Source organism: Phocoena sinus, chromosome 20 (assembly GCF_008692025.1).
Source record: "Phocoena sinus isolate mPhoSin1 chromosome 20, mPhoSin1.pri, whole genome shotgun sequence".
Lineage (NCBI taxonomy): Eukaryota > Metazoa > Chordata > Mammalia > Artiodactyla > Phocoenidae > Phocoena > Phocoena sinus.
The window spans coordinates 4,113,669-4,135,713 of record NC_045782.1 but is presented as its reverse complement, the minus strand read 5'-3'; the positions used below and the strand labels follow the sequence as shown (position 1 = coordinate 4,135,713).

Sequence of the window (22,045 nt, the reverse complement as noted above, 5' to 3'; positions counted from 1 at the left end):
CGAGTTGCTCAGCGTCACAGAGAGACAAGAGAAGCTTCTTGTCATGAAAGCTCTCTCCTTAGATGTCTGCAAACACAGGGAACTCAGCCCGCACAAGCTCATGGGTGCTGAGAACAGTAGCCACAGCTGGGATTAAAGGGAGACAGGGGGATGAAGGGTGGCTTGGAGGAGTAGCGTCACTAGTCTAACCTGCGTCTGTCTGTTCCGAGCAAGAAAGCCAGTCTTCTTATGAGCTGTATAGTCCTGAGGGGAATTCAGAAGAAAAAATCCCCCCAAATACTCTGGGTGATGGCAACACTGAAGGAGGTATACAGCCTCCACTGGAGACCGCTTTGATGAACTTTGCTCATTCGGACCTACAGACCCTGTGCTTTTTTATATTCAGTCTCCTTATTCTTATATTTTATATTGTGCAGTTGATGCACCATTTCAGCAAAAGCTCTTTTCTGTGAAACTGCAGGAAGAAACTCTCCCTCAGAGGACATCCAAGATGGCGCTGGGTACCAACCTGCCGACTCCAGTGGTCTCAGTGACTAGCTGGCAACTTACCCCAACTTTCCCAGGGCCCTGTGGTGTCTGTCTGAGGAGAAGTCACCATGCCCTAAGGGACCGTGCAAACAAAAGAGAGTCCACAGTGCACAGAGGACACATCGATGGAAAACTATGTGATAAAACAAGCACAATAAAGTTCTAAGAATAGACTCGAGGTAGCGAGTAGATGGGAGTTTACTGCAGAAGTCTTTTAACTTTACTATATACTGAAATATTTCATAACAAAATGCTGTCTTGAAAATTAGCGTTCTCCTAAGTAACAGAATGCTGCTGGATAGATTTTGTTTCACCTGCCTTTCTCTCTCTTCACCTCACCCCCTCACCGTGTCTTCCTTACCTCTACGACTCCTCGAGAACACATCTCTAAAGATGACCAAATATGTTCAGAGAACACTGAGTGAAACCCAGTTTCTAAGAAAACAAAACTGAGGTCCTACCAAGGGGAGCAGACTTGTCCCAAATCAAGTCATCAGCTGGCGGGTTCAGGAGTACGTCTCCGGTTTCCAGATCACACTGTGACACTTTCCTTCCTAGGAGATGGACAGTTGGACCTTTGTATTGTGGACATTCCTTGAAAGGATCAGAAAACCAACACATCTGGACATTTTAGAAGGAGGTTTAAAAGAAGCCAGGGTGCTAAGGACAAGGCAAGAGCCAGCAGAGGCAACATGTGAGCAGCTGATTCTGTGGATACAGGGATCACGTTTTCCCAGTCAAATGAAATTGTCTCTCTGTTGTTTTAGAATCCCAGAAACAGAGAAACTTGATCACATTTCTACCTGTACAATACTGCTGGGAGTAGAAATTCACACAACCCTTCTGGAAATCAATTCGGCAAATACGTATCAAATATTCACAGCCTTTGACCTTGTGATTCTACTTCTGGCAGAGCATTCCAAACAACTTGTATTCAACATAAAAAAAAGCGTTACAAAGATAGGCATCAAAGTACTGTGAATAAGAGCCCCAAATTAAAAAGTGCCTAAAGCCCAAATGATAAGTAAATTATGATACATTCTTAAAAGGGGATTTAGAAGTCATTACAATATTTATAAAAGGTCTAACAATATAGTTAGAAAATGTTTATATGATACTCCTAAATGATAAAATTTCTAACAAATTGTACATGTGCCCTGAGCCTAATTAGATTAACAAATTTAAAAAATATGTGACACATAGTAAAATGCCTGAGAGGAAATACATCACATTGGTTACAAGGCTTGTCTGTACTGCATTTGCTACATTTTCTGTAATGGTATCCAGTCGGCTGTGCTATAACTCCAACATATGCATTCCTAAAATCCCTCCACTACATAAAATCACACAATAAAAACCACAGAGCTTATGGGGAAAATGGACTTAAGCTACAACACTCTCAAAATTTATCAGTGGCACATTTTTTGAAAGGTAGGAACCTAATAATAACGGTACCCCAGTTTTCACACTTTAACTGGTTAAGTGATTCATAAACACATGACACTTGACCTTGAAAAAGCCCTAAAGTTTTCTAGTGGAATTGCGCTTTGGGAGGGTTGCAGCTTGGGAGTTTTTGCGAAGTGGTGGAAAGCAGGTTATCAAAAATGGGACTGTTCACCAGATGTAGATGAATGTATCTCAGAACTGCCTCTGAGCTGAGGTGGCTGGTGGACAGTTGAGGCACATGTGTGCAAATGTGTGCACGTGTGTGTGTTCTTACACGACTCACTTCAGCTGAGTGCAGTTTTCTGCATTCATCTAGTGTTTCTTGCTGATGAAAATGTACACGAGCTACAAACGTACAAATCTAAAACTGGCAGTATACGCAAACGGTTTCCTAAACTATGAATTCCACTGGAACAAACTCAACGTGTTCGAAACAATCACTCTAGCAGAACTGCTGTATTATCCTTCTAATAAATACATAAACGTGAATATGAGCTACTAAAATCCTCTTTCTAAAGTGGTCTACACCCTCTACACTCTCTCAAAACAACTAGTCACGTGAATAAAGAATCAATAGATGAGATTCTGCTTGGCAACCAGTAGGCAAAAGAAGCCAAGAACTGACGGAATAGTTTACCCTTCAAATAAGTCAGGTTAGATCAGTGTTTGAAGACATATCAGAAGATTATTTGTTGACCAGAGCAGCTATGGGACTCATTTAATATACTTTGGTCTGTCAGACAAGTATTGGGCCAGATGACCTGGAGGTCGTTTCTAATGCTAATAATGAGATTTTATGATAGTGTACTTATTTCTTAATAATTAGATAATTTATTTGGGGGTGAGAACAAACAAGTTCAGTGCCGAGAGAATTGAGATTTAGTACAAAGTCCGTGAAACTCGAACAGGAATGGAATATCATAAAAGTAAATTCAGTCACACCGTTCTGAGCCTAAATATTTCAAGGTTTCAAAAAACTGTTTATGATACATTTTATATTTTGTTGTGGCTGTGTCTAAAAAAAACTGCAAATCTGTCTTATTTCCATCATTGTTATGTGAACATACGCTATTAAACAGTCTACATTACTTTCCTCTGATTATGGATTCCTCTTTCCTTTAACTACTGTCTCAGCATTTCTGTGCCTACAGAATACAACCCACAGACTCAAACTTGTAAGTATCACCTGAGAACAATATGAAAATTTCCTCTGATTTTAAACTTACCTTGACTTAAGCAAACAAACACACCCACAAAAAGGCCTTCCTGGGACACAGTTTGTCCAACAGAACACTTCCTTTTTCTGATGGATGTGATAAAAGGGGAAACGACTCATTTGGCAAAGTATAGTACATCATTACTCAAAGCTGGGTTCAACAGTTCAGATTTTTAAGGCCTTGGGAGTAAGGAAAAGAATTTTCTTTATTTAAGGAAAATGATTTTGCCCATGCTTTCAAAACAGAGCTAGCATTCTACAAAATTCTGATAAGGGGCACTCAGAAATCAGACGCCCAAATCAATACATTGAAATTGTTTACATATTTAGTTATTACGCAATTTCAAGAACTTACTGTTTTGAAGGGCAACGATTTCACCCAAGCCTTTAAAACTGTGCCGCAGATCATGACAACAGGTACACATACATCCCATGTTCAAGCCAATGTACTAATGGAGCTGTTTAAATAGACTATTATTTATTTGCTTTCTTTTATGAAGGAAGGGGAAACAATGCCTGAAAGAAGAGAGTCAAAATATAATCTATCTGAACGGACACACAACGAGGTCCTGCTGTAGAGCACAGGGAACTAAATTCAATGTCCTGGGATAAACCATAACGGTAAAGAATAGGAAAAAGGGTGTATACATATGTATAACTGAGTCACTGTGCTGTTCAGCAGAAACTAACACAACATTGTAAATCAACTATATGTCAATAAAAAAACCATATATAGATATAGATATATAATCTAACCCTTGATGGAGTCTGATGAACCATCAGGGGATTGGCCACAGAACGAGACATTTCACGTCCAACAGATTTCCACGTATTTCATAATAATCATCTTTTACGTCTGCATACCCCTGTTCATACATGGTATCACGTGACTCATCATTTTCCTGTTTCCTCTCCCCAAGAAATCGATAATCTATTAAAGAAACCATATTTGAAATACTGTCATATTTTTCTGAAATCCTCTGTTTGTCACAGATAGTAACCCCCAGCAGACACACTGATGATACGTAAGCAGACTGCACAGTTCACGAGGTTCAGACGTGCGTTAATTTTGTAGACGCAGATGATGTGAACATCTGTGAAGGCACACAGCCGTTCAGTCTCCGCGAATGTGGGGAGATGCTCTTTTTCGAGAAAGATCAAGTGGACAGAATAATGAGGACCTTTACTGGAAACCGATGGCCACAGGAAGGATTGTGGACGGGGAGACACACAAGGAGGGGCAGGTGCGAACATTTCCACATCTGAGAATTTCAGGACTCACAAAAGTCCCCAGAGGTATCTACCGAAAACATCAAGAGCGCCAGATCTGAGCCAGACCTGAACCCGCTTGCCCACTCCACGCCCCTCCTCGTGGGTCTCTGGGCCCCTTTATTGGTGGCCTCTGAAGCATTAGCTCAGCAGTGCTTCTCTTTCTTTTCCCCTTCTAGTTTTCTGTTTTCTCCACTGCTGCAATTATGCAGCCCTCTGGCCACGCAATGAAAAGTTCTCCAGTTCTGTCACACAAATGCAAAGGGCGACACGGTGGCCTGCTTCATTTTAATCAGGATATTAGATGAGTGAAGATTTCATGCAGTCATTTGTTTACACTTAAACCCTCGAGCTTTTGAGTTCCTCGGTTCTCTGGACATCTCACCACCCCCTTCCCTCCTCCCTTATACTTTCCAAATCTCACCACCACGCTGTTTAAAGGTCCACCCTCAATTTCTGAGTGGACTAGAAAGGACCATCATGGTGAAATAGATGAATTATTTGCAATACTCCAAGACTAAACCTAGAGAGATGCCATGAAAATAGTTTCTGAACTTTAGGTACGCGAGTCCCCTTATTTTAAGCAATTTTCAACTTGAAATGTCCTTCACGTCCTTTCCCTAAGAGCCTCTATGAATCAGAGAAAAATGACTGCCATTGACTTAAATGAGAAACAAACACTACAATAAGAATTTTTTTCCCCCATAAGCAACAGATCTGTGAGTCAGACAGTAGGAATAAGTTGGTTTGGTTTTCTCAGGTTTTTCTTTTTTCCTTTTTTTCTTTTTTTTTTTTAATGCTTTCTCATCAGCAGCAAAATTTCCAGGGAAAAGAAAGGAAAATACTAGAAGCACTACAAAGAATGTCTTCGATTTGGTATTCCTAGAGAAGAAATAAGATGTCACCAGTGGGGACCTCCCTGGTGGTCCAGTGGGTGGGACTCCGCACTCCCAATGCAGGGGCCCAGCTTCGATCCCTGGTCGGGGAACTAACTAGATCCCGCACACATGCCGCAACTAGGAGCTCTCGTGCCGCAACTAAGACCCGGTGCAGCCTCAATAAATAAACAAATAAATAAAAATCAATCTTAAAAAAAAAAAAAAAGATATCACCAGTGAAAGAATATCCATGGTTGAAACTTTAAATTTCAGTGTTGGTGAGAGAAAACACAAAGCATTCAGAAGTCCTCATTCTTTCAGGGAATTTTCAAGTGAGTCTTCAAAAAGACGGAGATTCTTAAAGCAAGTTTCTTTTGCTGCCCGGCCTTGCAATGGAGTTTAGAATAGGCTGGTATAGCACTACCTTGAAAATTAGCCACTACACTTTTACCAGAATGTTCAAGAAACTTAAACAGGTCTATCAGATGCTACTTGTGCTCAGTAACTAACGCAGGAAGTTTTAAGCATCCAGCCAAAGAGCACAGTCTGCAATTTAAAAAAAAAAAAAAGGCTTTTTCCTAAGACCCTGTGATAAAGGAACTGCTGATCAAGCCACCAGGCCTAAGTAACGACATCCACGCAGAAAACAGGACACACAAATGCAGTAACCAGGACAGAAACGTACTAAACACATTGTAAAAACCTCCTTTCTATATAGGGAAGTTTTATGTACATGGATGACCAGCCATAATGGTCATAAAGCAAGCAGGAGGACCCCACTGGCCAACTCAATCCAGGAAAAAGAGGGAGACAGCAAAGATCAGGCAGACACATGGATGAAGTTCATCACACTCTCTGCCTCTTCTGAGTAGTTTTCTTTTACCCATCAACACACTGCCTGCTTTGTCACACGCCATAGCCCACCTGGTCTCAGGGTCACCAATAACTTCCTAGTTGACGAGACAAACATTCTTTGGTCTCGGACCTCTGTTCACACCTTCTGTAGCATTTCATACCACTGACCTTGAAAACATCTCCTCCCCGCTACTGCCAACATTTTCTTATGAAAATTTTAAACGTGGCAAAAATTGGTAAGAATTGTACAACCAAACACCCATCTTACCCACCAACTAGATTCTAAATAGGGATTTTTCTGCACTTTTATTATCACATATCTACACATCCCTCTACCCATCCATCAATTCATCTCATCCTTTTGAATGTGTTTCAAAGCAAATTCTAGACATCAGTACCTTTCCCTCTAAACACTTGTGCGTGCAAAGCATAAACTGTCGAAACGGTCCTTCTTTGGGGCAAGAATATAACCATGTCTTCCTGCTCCTGCCCTTCCCTCCCTCCCCTGTGTCCTTGCTGCACAGTTTCATATCTCGGCTACAGTGACGCTGGCACGGCCTCAGCCATCAGGCCTACGGTGGTCCCAAGCCTGACCTTATTTGTGTGCCCCAGCCCACCTTGAGGCTCCATCCGCTTCATGTGCCTAAAGCAAAGTTGTCTGTTCCCCTTGGTACCTGTTAACTCCTTCTGTGTCCCTCCCTATGACAGTCACAGTTAATCATAAATATCCCTGAGCTGGAAATCTTCCAGTCTTCTCCAGTTTCTCCCCTTCTCCTCTTGTTAGCATCCCACACAGAGTTTTATGATTCCTTCCACCAAAACGTCCAGCAAATCTCCTTCCCACCACTTCCCATGGCCGTGGCCCTGTTCTAGTTCAAGCCTCCATCTCTGTCCTTGAGACTTGGTGTGCATCCCCCTGCCCTTCCCATGCCACCTCGGACTGGGTTTCCTGGGCAGAATCAGAGGACGTCTACGGAATCAGCTCTCTATGGAAAGCCTTCAAAACCCCTCCCCTGGCCCTGCCTCAAGAGCCGTAATTACCCAACATGGTAGCCACTGGCCTCAGGGAGCTACTGAATACTCGAAATGTGGGTAGTCGGAATTGAGAAATGCCGCAAGCATAAAATGCATATGAGGGACTTCCCTGGTGATCCAGTGATTAAGACTCCATGCTTCCAAGGCAGGGGGCACAGGTTCGAACCCTGGTCAGGGAACTAAGATCCCACATGCTGCGTGGCACGGCCAAAAAATAAAAATAAAATAAAATAAAGTGTTAAAAAAGAAAATAAAATAAAATGCATATGAGATTTGGAAGAGTTTGGACGAAAAATGCAAAATGTCTCGTTGATAATGTTTTATTGTTGATTACATGGTGAAATTATAATATTTCAGACAACTTGGCTTCAATCAAAATATTATTAGAATGAACACTGCCTCTTCATTCCTACTTTTTTTTTTTTTTTTTTTGCGGTACGCGGGCCTCTAACTGTTGTGGCCTCTCCCGTTGCGGAGCACAGGCTCCGGATGCGCAGGCTCAGCGGCCACGGCTCACAGGCCCAGCCGCTCCGCGGCACGTGGGATCTTCCCGGACCGGGGCACGAACCCGTGTCCCCTGCATCGGCAGGCGGACTCCCAACCACTGCACCACCAGGGAAGCCCCATTCCTACTTTTTTAAAGAAGTTACCCAGAACATTTAAAAGGACATATGCGGTTCCCGTTACATTTCTTTTGGACAACGCTGATCTAGAATAAAGTCCAAACTCCCTAAACATGTCACTGAATGGCCTCAAAACTCTTTTCTGACACTTTGATCCCAACGTGATACCTCACTCTTCAGCTGCAAACTCAGACTGCTGACTGGAACTGCTGGGTGGGATTGCTTCTCAGGACGGAGGTCAGGTGACCCCATCACAGGATGCCCAGGCATCCAAAAGACAGACGGGAGAATGGAGAAGCAGGGGAAGCTCTATGTAAACTAAACAGGTACTCGAGACAAAGTCAAGGAATCCGCAAAATGCATTATTAAGCTTTTGTAAAAACAATGACCAAAGACTGCCGATTTGTGTTTATATGACGTCTCTTCCAAAGTAGAACGTTTGTCATTGAGCATAGGAATCACCTTTACATGGAATGCCACCATGCTGAACAAGTCTGCGTATTTCAAAAAGTTCCCACTGGTCACTGCCTGGGATGGACACTTCTAGCCTCATCCAGCCTCGAGGAGCTGTTATTTCTGAGCGGCACCTCGCATAGGGGGTCCCTCAGCTACACCCTCAGCACCTCCCATGAATGTTCGTGGTGGATACTCACATGCTAAGTAAAGTAAGGGAAGGTCCAGGGACATATCTGAAGCTTTTAGCCTCTCCTAGAAGTCTGCAAACCAGGCCAGTGAGCCAAAGGCCTGTTCTGGTCAACAACGTTTTTATTGGAACACAGCCACACCCATTCATTTACATATTGTCTAAGGCTGCTTTCCTGCTAAAAAGCAGAGTTGAATAGCTGTGACGGAGACCATACGACCCACGAAACCTAAAACATTTACTATTGGCCCTTTCCAGAAAAAAATCACTGAGCCATGGCCTAAGGCATCATTTTTTTTTTATTCAACAAAGAGTGAATCTCTTCTGTGACAGGTACAGTTCCAGGGCCCAGAGATACAAAGTTGAAAAAGACCAAGGTTACTTTCTCGAGGGACCCTGAAGCACGTTCACTTTAGTCTCTTCCCACAGGACTTCTGCTCACACTGGCCAGTGTTTTTCAAACTTTTTTCTATTGAAATCCACTAATAAGAATTACGTTTACATCCAATCTTTCAGCACACACTGGTCTATTTATGTATGTACACACCTGAACCAAGCTTGTCAAGATAATATTTGCCCAGCTTACTACCTGGGATTCACCCTCTTATTTTATCCTGTTATAGCCCCTTCCATTAAAACAATAATAATTGGTTTTATTATACACTAATGTCTTGGGATTCACAGTTTGAAAATCTCTTAATACACACCAGCTTTCTGTTGCTAACTCTGATCGTCACTGAGCCACAGGTTATGAACTAGCAGCCCCTCTCCTCCAGATGAAATTGATTTACTCCCTCTACGCAGAATTTTGGTTTGTGTTAGTTTTGGTTTTTAATATGTTAATTATTTCTCAATATGTTTTTTAAGAAGTCAGTATCCCGAGATTCTTTAGAAAAATCAGAGGGCAGGGCAATCATGAGTGTGCTTTCTTTCTTGGTAACTGTCAGCTGGAGCTGAGAAGTGGTTTCTCCAGTGTCTGCTTCCAACTTGCCACCCTCTGCCACGGGGCAGATGCACCTGAAAATCCCAAGAATTTTCATCACAAGCATTAGCTCCCCATGAACTCCCCCCGCCCCATATAAATATAAAACAGATCCAATGTGTTTTCTTTCCATCATTAAACCCTAGCAAGGCATTCTAGTAGACCCTCTGGCTTTGGGGAAAGCCTTTTTAACAGATACTGTTGTAATCTCAAGTCCTCCTACACCAAGAAGAAACAGAAAGGCCTCATTAGAAAGAAAAACAAGCGGCCTTTATTTAAGAAGAACCCACAACATTTGATGAAAGAAACTACAATAATTAAAGTCCACCAGAAAATTAAGAAAAAGCCCAGATGCCAGTTTTTGTTTACTCGAAAGCTTTGCTTGTAAAACGAAATCACTTCATCACTGCAGCCTTTTCTTACCGCCAGAACTTTTCAAAACATCGACTGCAAGCAAACATGGCTTCAGTTACGAAAGGTGACCAGGGGCGCAGCAGTTAGCTCTGGGAATGTAACTTTCGTTGCGGCTTAATTCAGTTCCCTTTTTAAATACCTGAGCTTAAGGAGCATCTGCAAAGATTTACGACCGTAACAAACACACCACTTTTGAATTTGTCATTCAAACCAGCCTGGCAACTTTGATATTTCCTATTGAAAGGAGAGCTCTAATCCAAGTAAGAACTCTGAAAAAGGGAAAAGGAATTTTATTCCCATAATTTGATTGATTACTTCCTACTCTGAACACTCGAGAGAGAAAAAGCAAACTTTTTTTCTGTCTGTAGTTGGATTTCTCCCACTAATCTTTTACAATCAGGTAACAACCATAAAACACAAATTACTTACAAGGATCCACAAGCCAATCGTGCTAGCTGGGTTCCAAAATCCATAAGCGTCGAAATACTGGGGAAAACATCTGAGATGAAAACCACAAATTTAAAGATGAATTGATCACTGACTAAATTCAATTCAATACTTTAATTCACCAGTTCTGGGAGGAGAAAAAATGGTGCTATCAATTGTTCCATTCTCTGGAATAATTCTGCCATCGATACAAATCCTCCAAAATGATATTTATGTAATTTAGAGCATGCAATGGTTTCCCAACTGTAGTCTCCAGAATTTTACCCTGAAAAATGGAAGCTCTAAGCTCTTGTCTTTTAGCTTAACCTTGGGCAAGGCACCCTGTTTTCTCATAGGCAGAAGACAATCTCTGAGATACTTTCTAATTCCAACTTCCTTTACGGTCTATGATTCTGTCTGGTTAGAGCCAGAAAAGTTCAAATCAACAACCATGCCTTATTTGGCAATGACCCGACCAGTACAGTAAAGAGCTTGGCACTATTAATGACCAGCTGGCAGGATAATTAGATAAAAATTATTAGTAACAATAATAATGAAGACAGAAGAGTGCTTGGGGCTTAAAACTGGGCTATGGCCTGATCGGGAATATTAACATTTCTAAAGAAAAAAAGGTGTCTATCAGAAAGTGCAAGTACACGTATATGGATGACCGAGTGGCTTTGCTGTGCACCTGAAACCATCACAGCATTGTTAATGGGCTCTACGCCAGTACAAAATAAAGGGCAGATACCGAAAAGAGTGAGAGAGATGGACTCTGGCATGACTCAGCCATGGCTGGTTGGGGGTTTCCTACAAAGCTGAAGACACCAGGGAATGGGTACAACCACCAGCTCACCTTGCCCCACTTCCAGGAGCAGCCAGCCACCTTCTCATAGGTCTCTGACAATATTCTGGCTTCCCCATGCAGCCATTTAGAAGGAGGAAACTTGCTCATTTGGACCACTAAACAAAGAGGCTTTTTTCACGCTGATTATTTTTCAATGGGTGGGTGAAAAATCAATTGAATGGCTCAGGATTTCCGATATGATCAATAAGATGAGCTCTGTGATCAGATTATATTATTTCTTAAAAAAAAAAAGAATTCCACAAAAAGCAGAGGTGGTTTTAGTTATTCCAGATAGGCCAATATACTCACAAGGATATTTAAAGACTTAAAAATTTGCTCTGTCAACTCTATGTTGATATGTTGCCTAGTTTTTAACTAAAGGTCTAGGGCCCAGAATCAAACATGTCCACGTCCTTCTATCACATGGGACAGGCTTTCAATCCCTACCATCTTTGAGCCGCTGATGGCCGGATACCTAGGCAGGAGCCACACATGGGCAATTCCACCTGATGCTTCCCAGCGGTGAAGCATTGGCATAAGGTGGGTGGACTTGGATTCAGCACTAGTTCTACTATTTACTTGACTATATGACCCTGGGCAAGTTACTTCATCTTTCTGAGCCTCGGTTTCTTGAGTGATAAAAGGTAGTAAATAATAGGACCTACCTAATGATACTAGTCATATTAAAAAAGTATCCAGACTACATACAGCAGGTCATGCAGCAAAATCTAGCAACACCCAGTGTGGGCTCAACAGACGCAGCTATTATTACCTTACATCTAAAATGACAGATAGATTGTTCAGACAGGAAATCAGTGAGGAAACACTGGATTTGAACTACATGTTCAATAGTTAGGACCGGATAGACCTAACAGACATATACAGAACATTCCATACAATAGCAGCAGGATGCACACAGAACGTTCTCCAGGGTGGATCGTATGCTTGGCCACAAATCTAGTCTTAACACATTTAAGAAGACAGAGATCATATCAAGTATCTTTTCTGAACACAATGGTATGAAGCTAGAAATCAGTAACAAGCCGAAAACGAAAATTCACAAATATGTGGATGTGGAACAACATCCTACTTAAAACCAATGAGCCAAAGAAGAAATCAAAAAGTAAATCAGAAAATATCTTGAGACAAACGAAAATGGAATCCGAACACACCAAAACTTACGGGATGCAGCAAAAGCAGTTCTAAGAGGGAGGTTCATAGTGACAAATGCCTACATTAAGCAAAAAGAAAATCTCAAATAAGCAACCTAACTCTACCCCTTAAGGAACCAGAAAAAGAAGAGCAATCCAAGCCCACAGTTAGAAGAAGGAAAGCAATAACAAAAATCAGAGTGAAAATAAATGAAATAGAAACTAAAATGACAGATTTCGTCAAATGTACTTTGCAGGGTTCAAATATTTTGCTATTTTTAAAAAGTTTCAACACACATGAAGAAAAGCATTATACCAACTAAGATGGAAAAATGTCAAACAACAAGCCCAGAATGGCATTAAATCACAGAAATTATTTTTATCTACATAAGCATTTAGTAGCCTGTCCTTTGCACGATACAGGTTCATAAGACAGATGCAACCAAGGTAAGTGAGCCAACGATTCAGAGGAAGTACTGTTATCTTCTCTGAGTCTCAAGACGTACCAGGTATTGTTTTGTTTTGCTTAAGTAAAAATAAGATTTTAATTTTTTTTTTTTTTTTTTTTTTTTTTTTTTGCGGTACGTGGGACTCTCACTGCTGTGGTCTCTCCCGCTGCGGAGCACAGGCTCCGGACGCGCAGGCTCAGCGGCCATGGCTCACGGGCCCAGCCGCTCTGCGGCATGCGGGATCCTCCCGGACCGGGGCACGAAGCCGTGTCCCCTGCATCGGCAGGCGGACTCTCAACCACTGCGCCACCAGGGAAGCCCTGATTTTAATTTTGACAGTTGTTAAAACTATCAAAGGAAATGTTTTGAGGCAGATTGTCATTACTCTACTAAACCCGAGCCTCTGATGCACAACAGAAGCCCAAAATGCCAGCACGCTACCTGGACAGGAACTTTGAGTCTGATAATGCTGGCGTCCCAGGCTTAGCTGTTGCAGCAGGAAGAACCGCCAGGATGCCCAGGTCCTGTCCTCCAGTGCTCTGGAGGTTGGATTTTCTCCCTTCCACCCTCTCCTTCAACCCCGTGATTGCTCCAGGTCTGCTTTGTTCCCGTCGCAGATCCCGTAAGCCAGGGTCTAAACCAAAGGTTAAAGCACAAGGGCAAGTAAGCAGGTAGAACATTTAAGCTGACCCAGAAAATCCAGACTGTGTCGTCATCTTAGCTGTAAGGAGTGTCCCCAGGCACGGCCCCATCTCGTCACCGCATCGCCAGCTTCCCCAGCCCTGACAACTGCCCCTCCTACACTGGAGGCAAAAAAGCCAGATTCCCACGTCAGATTTTCCTCTGACCCCTACTTCAGTTCTTTGTGTTCTCAACAACTTGCCACCGCCATCAAAGTTTTTTCTCTCCAGGCAGAGAGGGATTCAGTCAGGGCTGGGTGACTTTTTATACCTTCTTGACTTGACACTTGCCAACCACAAAGAAGAGAAAGAAAGACAAAACAGTCTCTGTCCGTGTTTCAGAGACAAGAGAGTAGGAGGGGGGCCCTGAGCCAATGTTATTATGCAATAAACTGAGGGGGAGATCAGCATGCCTGGAGCAACAGGTGCTGGCGTGGAGGGAGCCAGCGGGCTGGTGCTGGGGGCCCTGGGGAGGAGAGGAGTCAAGGGCTGGCTGGGTGGAGTGTTTCGGGATGACCCCTCACACTCTCTGCCTTCTTTGTTAATGGTCTTCTTTTCCCTTTGGTTTTGGAATCATTCTAGACAAGAAAACTGTAAAAAAAAAAAAAAAAAAAGCAGTACAGAAAAATCTCAGAGACCCCTTCAGCCAGACAGTTTCCCCTGAGGCTGTCATCTTCCATAACCCTGGTAAAGGATCAAAACCAAGAAATCAACCTTGGTATGACACCGTGAACTAAACCACACACATCAGTCACATTTCCTCAGTTTTCCACCAATGCCCTTTTTCTGCTCCAGGATCCAGTCGACGGTACCAGACTGTATTTATGCATTAGCAATTAGTCTCTTTTTTCCCCTCCCAGGGTGACAGTTTATCGGTCTTATTTTGTTATTCATGATCTCGCCATTTGTGAAGAATGCTGGTCAGGTATTCTGCGGCTGTACCATCCATTCATGTTGTTCTAACGTTTTCTCATGATTAGATGGGGGTCAAGGATTTAGGGGAAGAAAACCCCACAGGTGAAGCCCTCCTCCCTGCCTTACACCAGGGGATACAAGATCTCAACACGGCAACTAGGGAACGTCACCCTCAGCACTTGGTTCAGTGGGGTCCGCCAGGTTCCTCCACCGTAGCGTTCCCATGTTCCCCTTTCCCCCTTCCTTACTTTTTTTTTTAAATTGAATTATAGTTGATTTACAATGTTGTATTAGTTTCAGGTGTACAGCAAAGTGATCCAGATGTAAATACATATCTATCTAATCTTTCCAGATTCTTCTCCCTCACAGGTTATCACAGAATACTGAGTAGAGCTCCCTGTGCTCGGCAGCAGGTCCTTGCTGGTGATCGAGTCTATATATACTAGTGCGTACCTGCTCACCCCCCCTCGCCAGGCCCTGGACCAAAGTCACAGGAAACAGTCTCCCGTTGGAACTCCGAAAACACCTTCCTATAAAACTGTCCCACAGGGTGGATCTTCCCCAAAGTGTATCTCAGGTGTGTTAAGGGTTAAACAGGCTTCTGGGTGCTGCCTGTTAAGAACCCTGGGACCCTCTTCCGGAGCCTATACCACGCGGGGATAGAAATAAGACTGCATTACCGATGTTGAAATAAAATCATCTGGGAGTGTTTTCATGTGAAGCTGGCTTTCAGAAACAGAGGCAAAACACACTAACAAAACTAATCTGGGCATATGGCATTCCTTTCAGGCACACACATTCCTAATATAAAACTCCTAATCGCTTCTTTCTTCTTTTTCAGGTTTATTGTCAAGGCAGCTCTTTTCTATTTCTCTCCAAAGGATAACCTCCCTGCCTGAAAGAGCCGGCTCAGGCAGAGTGGCTGTAAGTGCTACCCAGGATGACTTTTTTTTTTTAAGGTGAGACCAGATACACTCTGATCATGATGAGGTTTTCAAAGTCCACCCTTTTGAGTTCCTTGCTGACTCTCCCTCCCACTAGGTGGCGCTAAAGGTCACATTCAACGTGGGCTGCTCTCAAGAGAGACCAGGAAGAGGATTTTCTTTTTTTAACCTTTGTGAGAATATCACAAGTACTAAACTAACTGCAAGTACTAAACTTCCTTCTTACTAAGCAGTTCCCCTTTTCTTTTTCACGTTTACTGCCATCTGACAGCTTCTGAAACTGAGCAAATCTGAACTGCTGGAATCCAGCTTTCAAGGAGTCACAGAATAAATGTAAATGTTAGAGGCGTTAAGGGTCATGACCACATGAGTGATATATAAAATCAGCAGCTGCATCATTGGAGGCAAGCAGCTGGGAAGATGCTTCAATTCTCTGAACTCAGCATTTCCTCAGTTTCTACGTTCTGCTTTCACATAAGTTTATTTCACTCAAGTTTATTTATTAACTATATCAATATTCCCCCTCCAAATAGATTTTTTAAACTGTATCAAATGAGCAAAGATTTTAAAGTGCTTCCGAACATTTTTAAGACATTCTTAAAAATGCAAAGACTAGGGAGCTAAAATATTACTTAGGTGCAATTTCCTCTGGTAACCCATCAAAGGCGTATGTTTTAATAAGAAACCTCATTTCCACAATTATGATTCATCACTTAAGGAAAAACAAACTTTCTAAAAGCTTCGAGTCTAATATCATCGGGAAGCACACGGAGAAAGGATGCTCTTTATCAGCCCAGTTCCTGTTCCTTGGGGGAGGAAGACGTGCCCCGGAGGGAAATCGCTGCGTCTGTCAAGTTCCCAACCCAGCGCAGCAACGTGGCTGATGGTAATCGTGATGTGCAGTCCTTCAAACGCATCCCGTGGAGAGAGCAGGCCTTTGCTGCTCGTACCACGTCCGTCTGTTCGCTCTGTGGCACTCTCCTACTGTATGTGCGCATCTGGTCTGTGTAAGGCCAGCCCCTGCTGCCGTTAATCGCACAGGCTTATGTTGTTCTCGTGGCCCCTCCAGAATACGGATCTGGCATGCACTCTTTCTGGGCCAATCAACAGAAATGCCATGAGACAAATATTTTGGCCAGAGCGTTTCTTGATTTTTTTTTTAAGAGGAAGGCAGAAGATTCCAATATTGTGGAGGGTTTTCGCTCCTACTTGGCTATGCATTCCACACTCACTACATCAGCACCTGATAAACCTCATCACTACAAGGGCATAATCACTCACACAAGGTATTCCAATTCCAGGCTGCACCAAACATGGTTTTGCTATTGTGGTTTTTAATGCCTGGACTCGATAATCCTAGACCTTGCTCCACCCGGGTGTCTGACGCTGCTCAGAAGTTCCCCAACCACCAAGTAACTTTTCTGTTATCAATTCTATCACTTTCCCCACCTACTGGGTACCTGCTCTTGCATACATGTGTGTATGGGTTCATGCATGAACCTCGTGCGCCACACACACACACAGAAATGAGACTGTTGGACTTGTCTTGCTGGGTTGGTCTACTGGGGAGATGAACCCAGGGCAAACAAAATGGCAGCATGTAGCTTCTCAAAGGGGTTCTTTGCACCTCTCAGTTGATGGGGAGTGTCCAGTCACTGAGGGCTCCAGGGAGCAAATGCATGAAAGAAATTGGGCCCTCCCCTCCCCCCACCACAGACACGTACCCTAGACTCAGGGCCCAAAGCTGCTTCTCCACGATCCGCCCCCCCCCCCCCGACCTCTTATCCCTTCCAAGGTCCTTCGCTTCCCTCTGAGGACACAGAGCCCCTTTGGATGTCAGTCCCCAGGACCTTGCATGGGTGGCCAGACTCCCTTGGCTCGAATTTCACTTCCAACCCTTCATGTAGAAGGGCTGGTGGCTCAGGAGGGTGGGAAAGTACGCACGGAGGTACTCTGCAGCTGCTCCCAGCTGCTCCAAGATGCCGATCACCCCCCGATAGGAACCGGAAGTGCCTCTGCTCAGCCTGCCTCTCCCGTGGACTTGATAAACAAGGCAGTGATCAGGAAGGGCCAGAAAACTTCACATTCTGATGAAGCCACGGAAAGGACCAACTCCTAAACTCCAAGCTGAGTAATCTTTGATCTTTCTGGATGCTACAGAGTAAAATAAGTTTAGCGACATTCTCCTCTGGGGAAATCACCCAGTCTCACTAAAGAAAATGAGTCAAAATATAGGAAAGATACATGCTAGCACAAGAGATTAGATGATGAACACTTACTATCTTGTCCCCAAATAAAAGACTTAAGTGTTACAGAATCCAAACGTTTATATTCATATACATATATAAATATATATATGTACATAGTATATATAAGCATACACGTATCTTTAAGTACTTTATAAACGGTTATCTTTTGTCTTAGGAGAAAAATAACCATGGTCTCCAGCTGGTGCAGATATACAGGCAGAGTAGGGGAGGGGGCTTCTTTTAGAATTCCAAGGTCACCTGCTCTTGAACCACAGCACACGCATTTGGTCTTAACTTCCAGAAAAGATCTCAAAGTTCTGAAGGTAATGAAACAATTCCCCCCTTTTCTTGAGGAATCCATCACACATCCGATGGAAATGGAGACAGCTCACAGTGAAGGATTGCTTTCCTGTGACACGCAAGCCACAGACATTTGTTGTGCTGATATCATGTCAGCTAAATTAAGTAATGTGGAATGTTTTTTTAAACCCCATCAGAGCAGAGTTTCATATCCAGAAAAGTCCGCTGAAGCGTCCTAAATTATCATCAACAAATTTCCCGGCATATTAAAACGTTCATTTATTTCATTTATTTTAGAGTAATATTAGGACATTTTTAAATCAATAAGAATAACTTCCTTTTTAGAGATTTTAAATAAATTCGTTTTCTTGGCCTTTACTACACATTAGTCCAAACGAAGAAACCATTGACTACACTGTTCTTGGGATGTAGTTTATAAAGTACTTTTAATTTTTTTCCCAGAGAGATAAATTTATTGACACATCCTAACAACAGGCATTTTTAACTCTCAAACTCAGTTTCCAAGAGATTTTCTCCCAACTTCGCAGCCAGCAACAGATTTGTCCCATTGTCAGGACGGTAGGGGGCGCTGCCACAACAAACTATTACGGCAAATTGAGAGAATTTTCGCTCGGCGAAAAAACAAGGCTAGACATTATGATTCTCCCATGTCAATGAGCATGTAAAAAATATTGTACAAATTTTTTTCTCTTCTATAATTCACTTCAGGGTTCAAATACTAGGGTTTTCTTTCTGTTCGTGTGTGTGTGTGTGTGTGTGTGTGTGTGTCTGTGTGTGTGTCTGGTCATAAATGTGTGTTAGAAACCCTATATTACAATTTTTGAGCTGACTCAAGAAGGTCTTACCGAATCCCTTTACCTAAAATACTGGCTAAACACAAGCAGCTAAAACATGCCTAATAGTTAAATGCCATTCTGTGTGATTTTTTGTCATTGGTAAGTAAATCCTCAGTCTTTTTCACAAACATCTAACTCCAAGTTCAGGGCCGAGATGAAAGAGAACTGTAGCAAAGTTTCATTAAATAATCTCATAATCCAGGCCCCATAGGTTGGACTTCTTAAATAGTTTTCCATGTAATTGATTTAAACTTAAATTTATGAGTTCAATAAAAGACCACTGCAAATGGTAAAACAAAGACACTGCTCCAACACTTAGAAAATTAAATTCACCAAACCATGAAGTCTACTGTGCAGTTATTTTTGTAACCACCATAAATTGCTTTATAAAACTCCTCTACCGAAGTAAACAATCCAAGGAGATATTTACTTTATAGCATGCCTCCAGTTTCCAAACGAGACAGCAGCCTAAAAAGTTCATGACTTTTTCTTTTTTCCTTTCCTTTTTTTTTTTTTTTTTTTTAAATACTTGTGTTTCTAGTTACCTTGAAACCTTCCTTCTCTTACACAAGCTCAGAAAGGTCAACGGAAAATAAGATCCAGCTCTGTGGATATACTGTGCCCCCAAATACTCATTTCTGGAATAGGAAGAAACAGTCCTACTTTGTGGAAATACAGGCTATATAGCAAAATGAAAATAAAGGGTTTTAGTACTAAATGTTTCACCATATTTAATAGCACCTCAGAGTCCAACATTGTCTTAGATGTTTTTGGGCAGTCGGCTTGAAATGTGTTCACTTATAGTCCTGTACCAGGCCACATACAATGCAAACTGCTATAGATAAGAGTTTTAGGGGTCTTTAATCACTTCTTTCTTGTGTCCTTGATGGAAAAAACAGAGCTGCCTTTGTGCTAAGAAGAAGGACCTGTTGTTTCCAGATTCAACAGGTCATTTTTATAAGAACTTCCCAGAGGATACAACATAAATGACAGAAACACAAGGGGATTTTTTAAGTGGCTGATGATTTTAAATGATATATATTCTATAGTAAGGGAAGGTTGTTTGTCTTCCTCTCCAACAAATGGAAAGTTACTGTTTTAAACATGTTCAATGTTCTAGTTCGACTTTTAGGACCAAATGTTTTCTCATGAGTGGTGTTACTGTAAATTTGCTTCCTGTGCTTGACCCTCAAGTAAATAAACTTGTCAAATCACATCCATTTCTCTTTTGGGGATGAATGGTTAATTGAGTGGGCTTTTGAAATATATTTAAATGGTATTGTAACTTTCGTCCTATGATTTCAGTCAAGATAACAAGGAGACTGCAAATTTAATGAACAAGATAAAACTTTATAAAATGGAAAATTCTGGCCTATTTTTCCATATACTCAGAGGAAAGAAAAAAAGGCCAATATTTTATGGCACACAAAATCCAGGTGACACTAAGATTTATTAGAGTTTGGCTTATTCTATTATTAAAGGTGGTTTGAATTTGAGAAGACTGGTAAGTTTAAGATGAAGACCTAAATCAGACTTGTTTCCTACACTGTATTAGGAGGGTTTTTCACAATGTAACCGGGATCTCTATTTTTCCCCACGTTTCTTCCTTTCAAAAAATTTTGTCTACCTCATTTTTAAAGGGAATTGTTTGGAGATCTTTAGAAAAGATTCTGCCAGCCCAGAGACAAAAGGTACTCTTCCCTACAAATACAGAAAGCATTTTATACGAAGTCATTCCTAGCCCCAAACAAAAGTTATTGCCAACGAAGCCATCTTTAAAGCACGCTGCTCTCACATATATCTCCCCCAAACCTAGAGTCTAGTTCTTGACACTTTAACTCAGTGTCTGTATTACTTACTACCTAGGACAATTAGGCAAAGAGTTAAGGTAAATAAATAAACAGGCGATGGCAAAGTCTGCGTTAACCGCAGGGAATCGCCCAGAAGATGAAGAAGAAATAAAAACAGGCTTCCTTGGGAAAGGGATCCACTAGGTCACGTATCTAGTAATTGGTGAACAGGTTTCTACATGTTTCTTTTTTTTTCTCTCTTTAGCTACGCACAGGGAAACTTTCACAAAGCAGGAGAAAATGATGAGATTGGCTATTTGGGGAAAAGGGAATTCCAAGAACTAGACTGGCTATTTGGGGAAAAGGGAATTCCAAGAACTAAAGACAAAATCTGCAAGGCCAAAATTTCCCTCCGACCCGCTCCCTCTTCCCCGGGAGAAGGCAGGGTGGGGAAGGAGACCCCTCATCTTAAGGACAACTACCGATGACCCTCTGCCCTCTGCATGAAACCGGGGAGGGCGATGAACTGGGTGGGCGTCACGACGGGCTCCTCAAGCCCCTACCCCGGGCTCTGGCCGCCCCCGCCTGCCCGCCTTGTCCGGCCCCAGCTCACCGGTACCAGGCGAGGCCCTTGTCGTAGCTGCGGTCGAAGAAGTGGGGCTCGGCGCCCACGGCGCGCACGTCGGGGTGCACGCGCAGGAACTCGAGCAGCGCCCGCGTGCCGCCCTTCTTCACGCCGATGATGATGGCCTGCGGCAGCTGCTTGCTCCCTTCGTCCAGCAGCAGGGCCAGGGTCCCCGGCGGCGTCTCGGACACACTGCTCCCGGCCCCGGAGCCGCCGGGACTCCCCGCCAGGCCAGGGGGCTCCTCTTCCCAGGCCGCCACCTCGCCGTCGTCCCGCAGCGCGGGCGGCCGGCGCCTCGGCCACGGCTGCACTTGCAGGAGGCGCTTCCTTCGCGCGACCGCGGGCCACGCCACCGGCTCCCCCGCGCCTCCCGCCAGGACGCCGCGACCCGGGGCCCCCGCCTCCTTGCCACCGCCCGACCGCCCCACGACGGGGCCCGACAGGGTCTGGCAGCGCTCGGCCAGGCAGTAGAAGACGTAGAGGGACGTGAGCAGGGAACAGAGCATCAGCAAGAACTTCCGGAAGATGCTGCGAGACAGCGGCTCGGTCGAGGTGGGGTGGGAGCCGGCCGGGGCCGGAGGGGCCATCCTAGCCGGAGGCGACGTCGGGCAGCGCGCGGGCCATGCTAGGCCGGGACTTCGCCAGGTGCCGTGGCATCCTCCGGGGGGGCCGGCGCGCTGGCCGGAGGCCACATTGCCCTGCGCCCCTGCGGCCGTGCGAGCTGCCCGGGCGGCGGCAGCCGAGGCTCCTCGGGGAGACGGAGCCCCCGGAGCCCTGCGCTGGATCCCAGCCTCCGGTCGAGGGGGCGGGAAGGGGGACGTGGTGCCGTGCTTAAGAAACCATCGTCTGAGAATCGCCCAAGTCCTGAGCCCGGGGCCGCGCTCGGCGCCCCCGGTCCCCGAGAGTCGCCGGAATAGGGGTGT

General features: G+C 43.7%; 1 protein-coding gene across 2 annotated transcripts in view; it reads right to left on the bottom strand.

The window, feature by feature from the left end:
- Positions 1-21,760, bottom strand: part of HS3ST3A1 (heparan sulfate-glucosamine 3-sulfotransferase 3A1) — an 88,357-nt gene extending 66,597 nt beyond the window's left edge. For both annotated transcript variants that reach the window (XR_004347705.1, XM_032617974.1), the window contains exon 1: positions 21,111-21,760. Coding sequence is in view for 1 of the 2 variants with exons in the window: in XM_032617974.1 (XP_032473865.1) it covers positions 21,111-21,709 (599 nt within the window). In the remaining variant the exon portion in view is untranslated. The remainder of the gene's footprint in view (positions 1-21,110) is intronic.
- Positions 21,761-22,045: the final 285 nt, after the last annotated feature.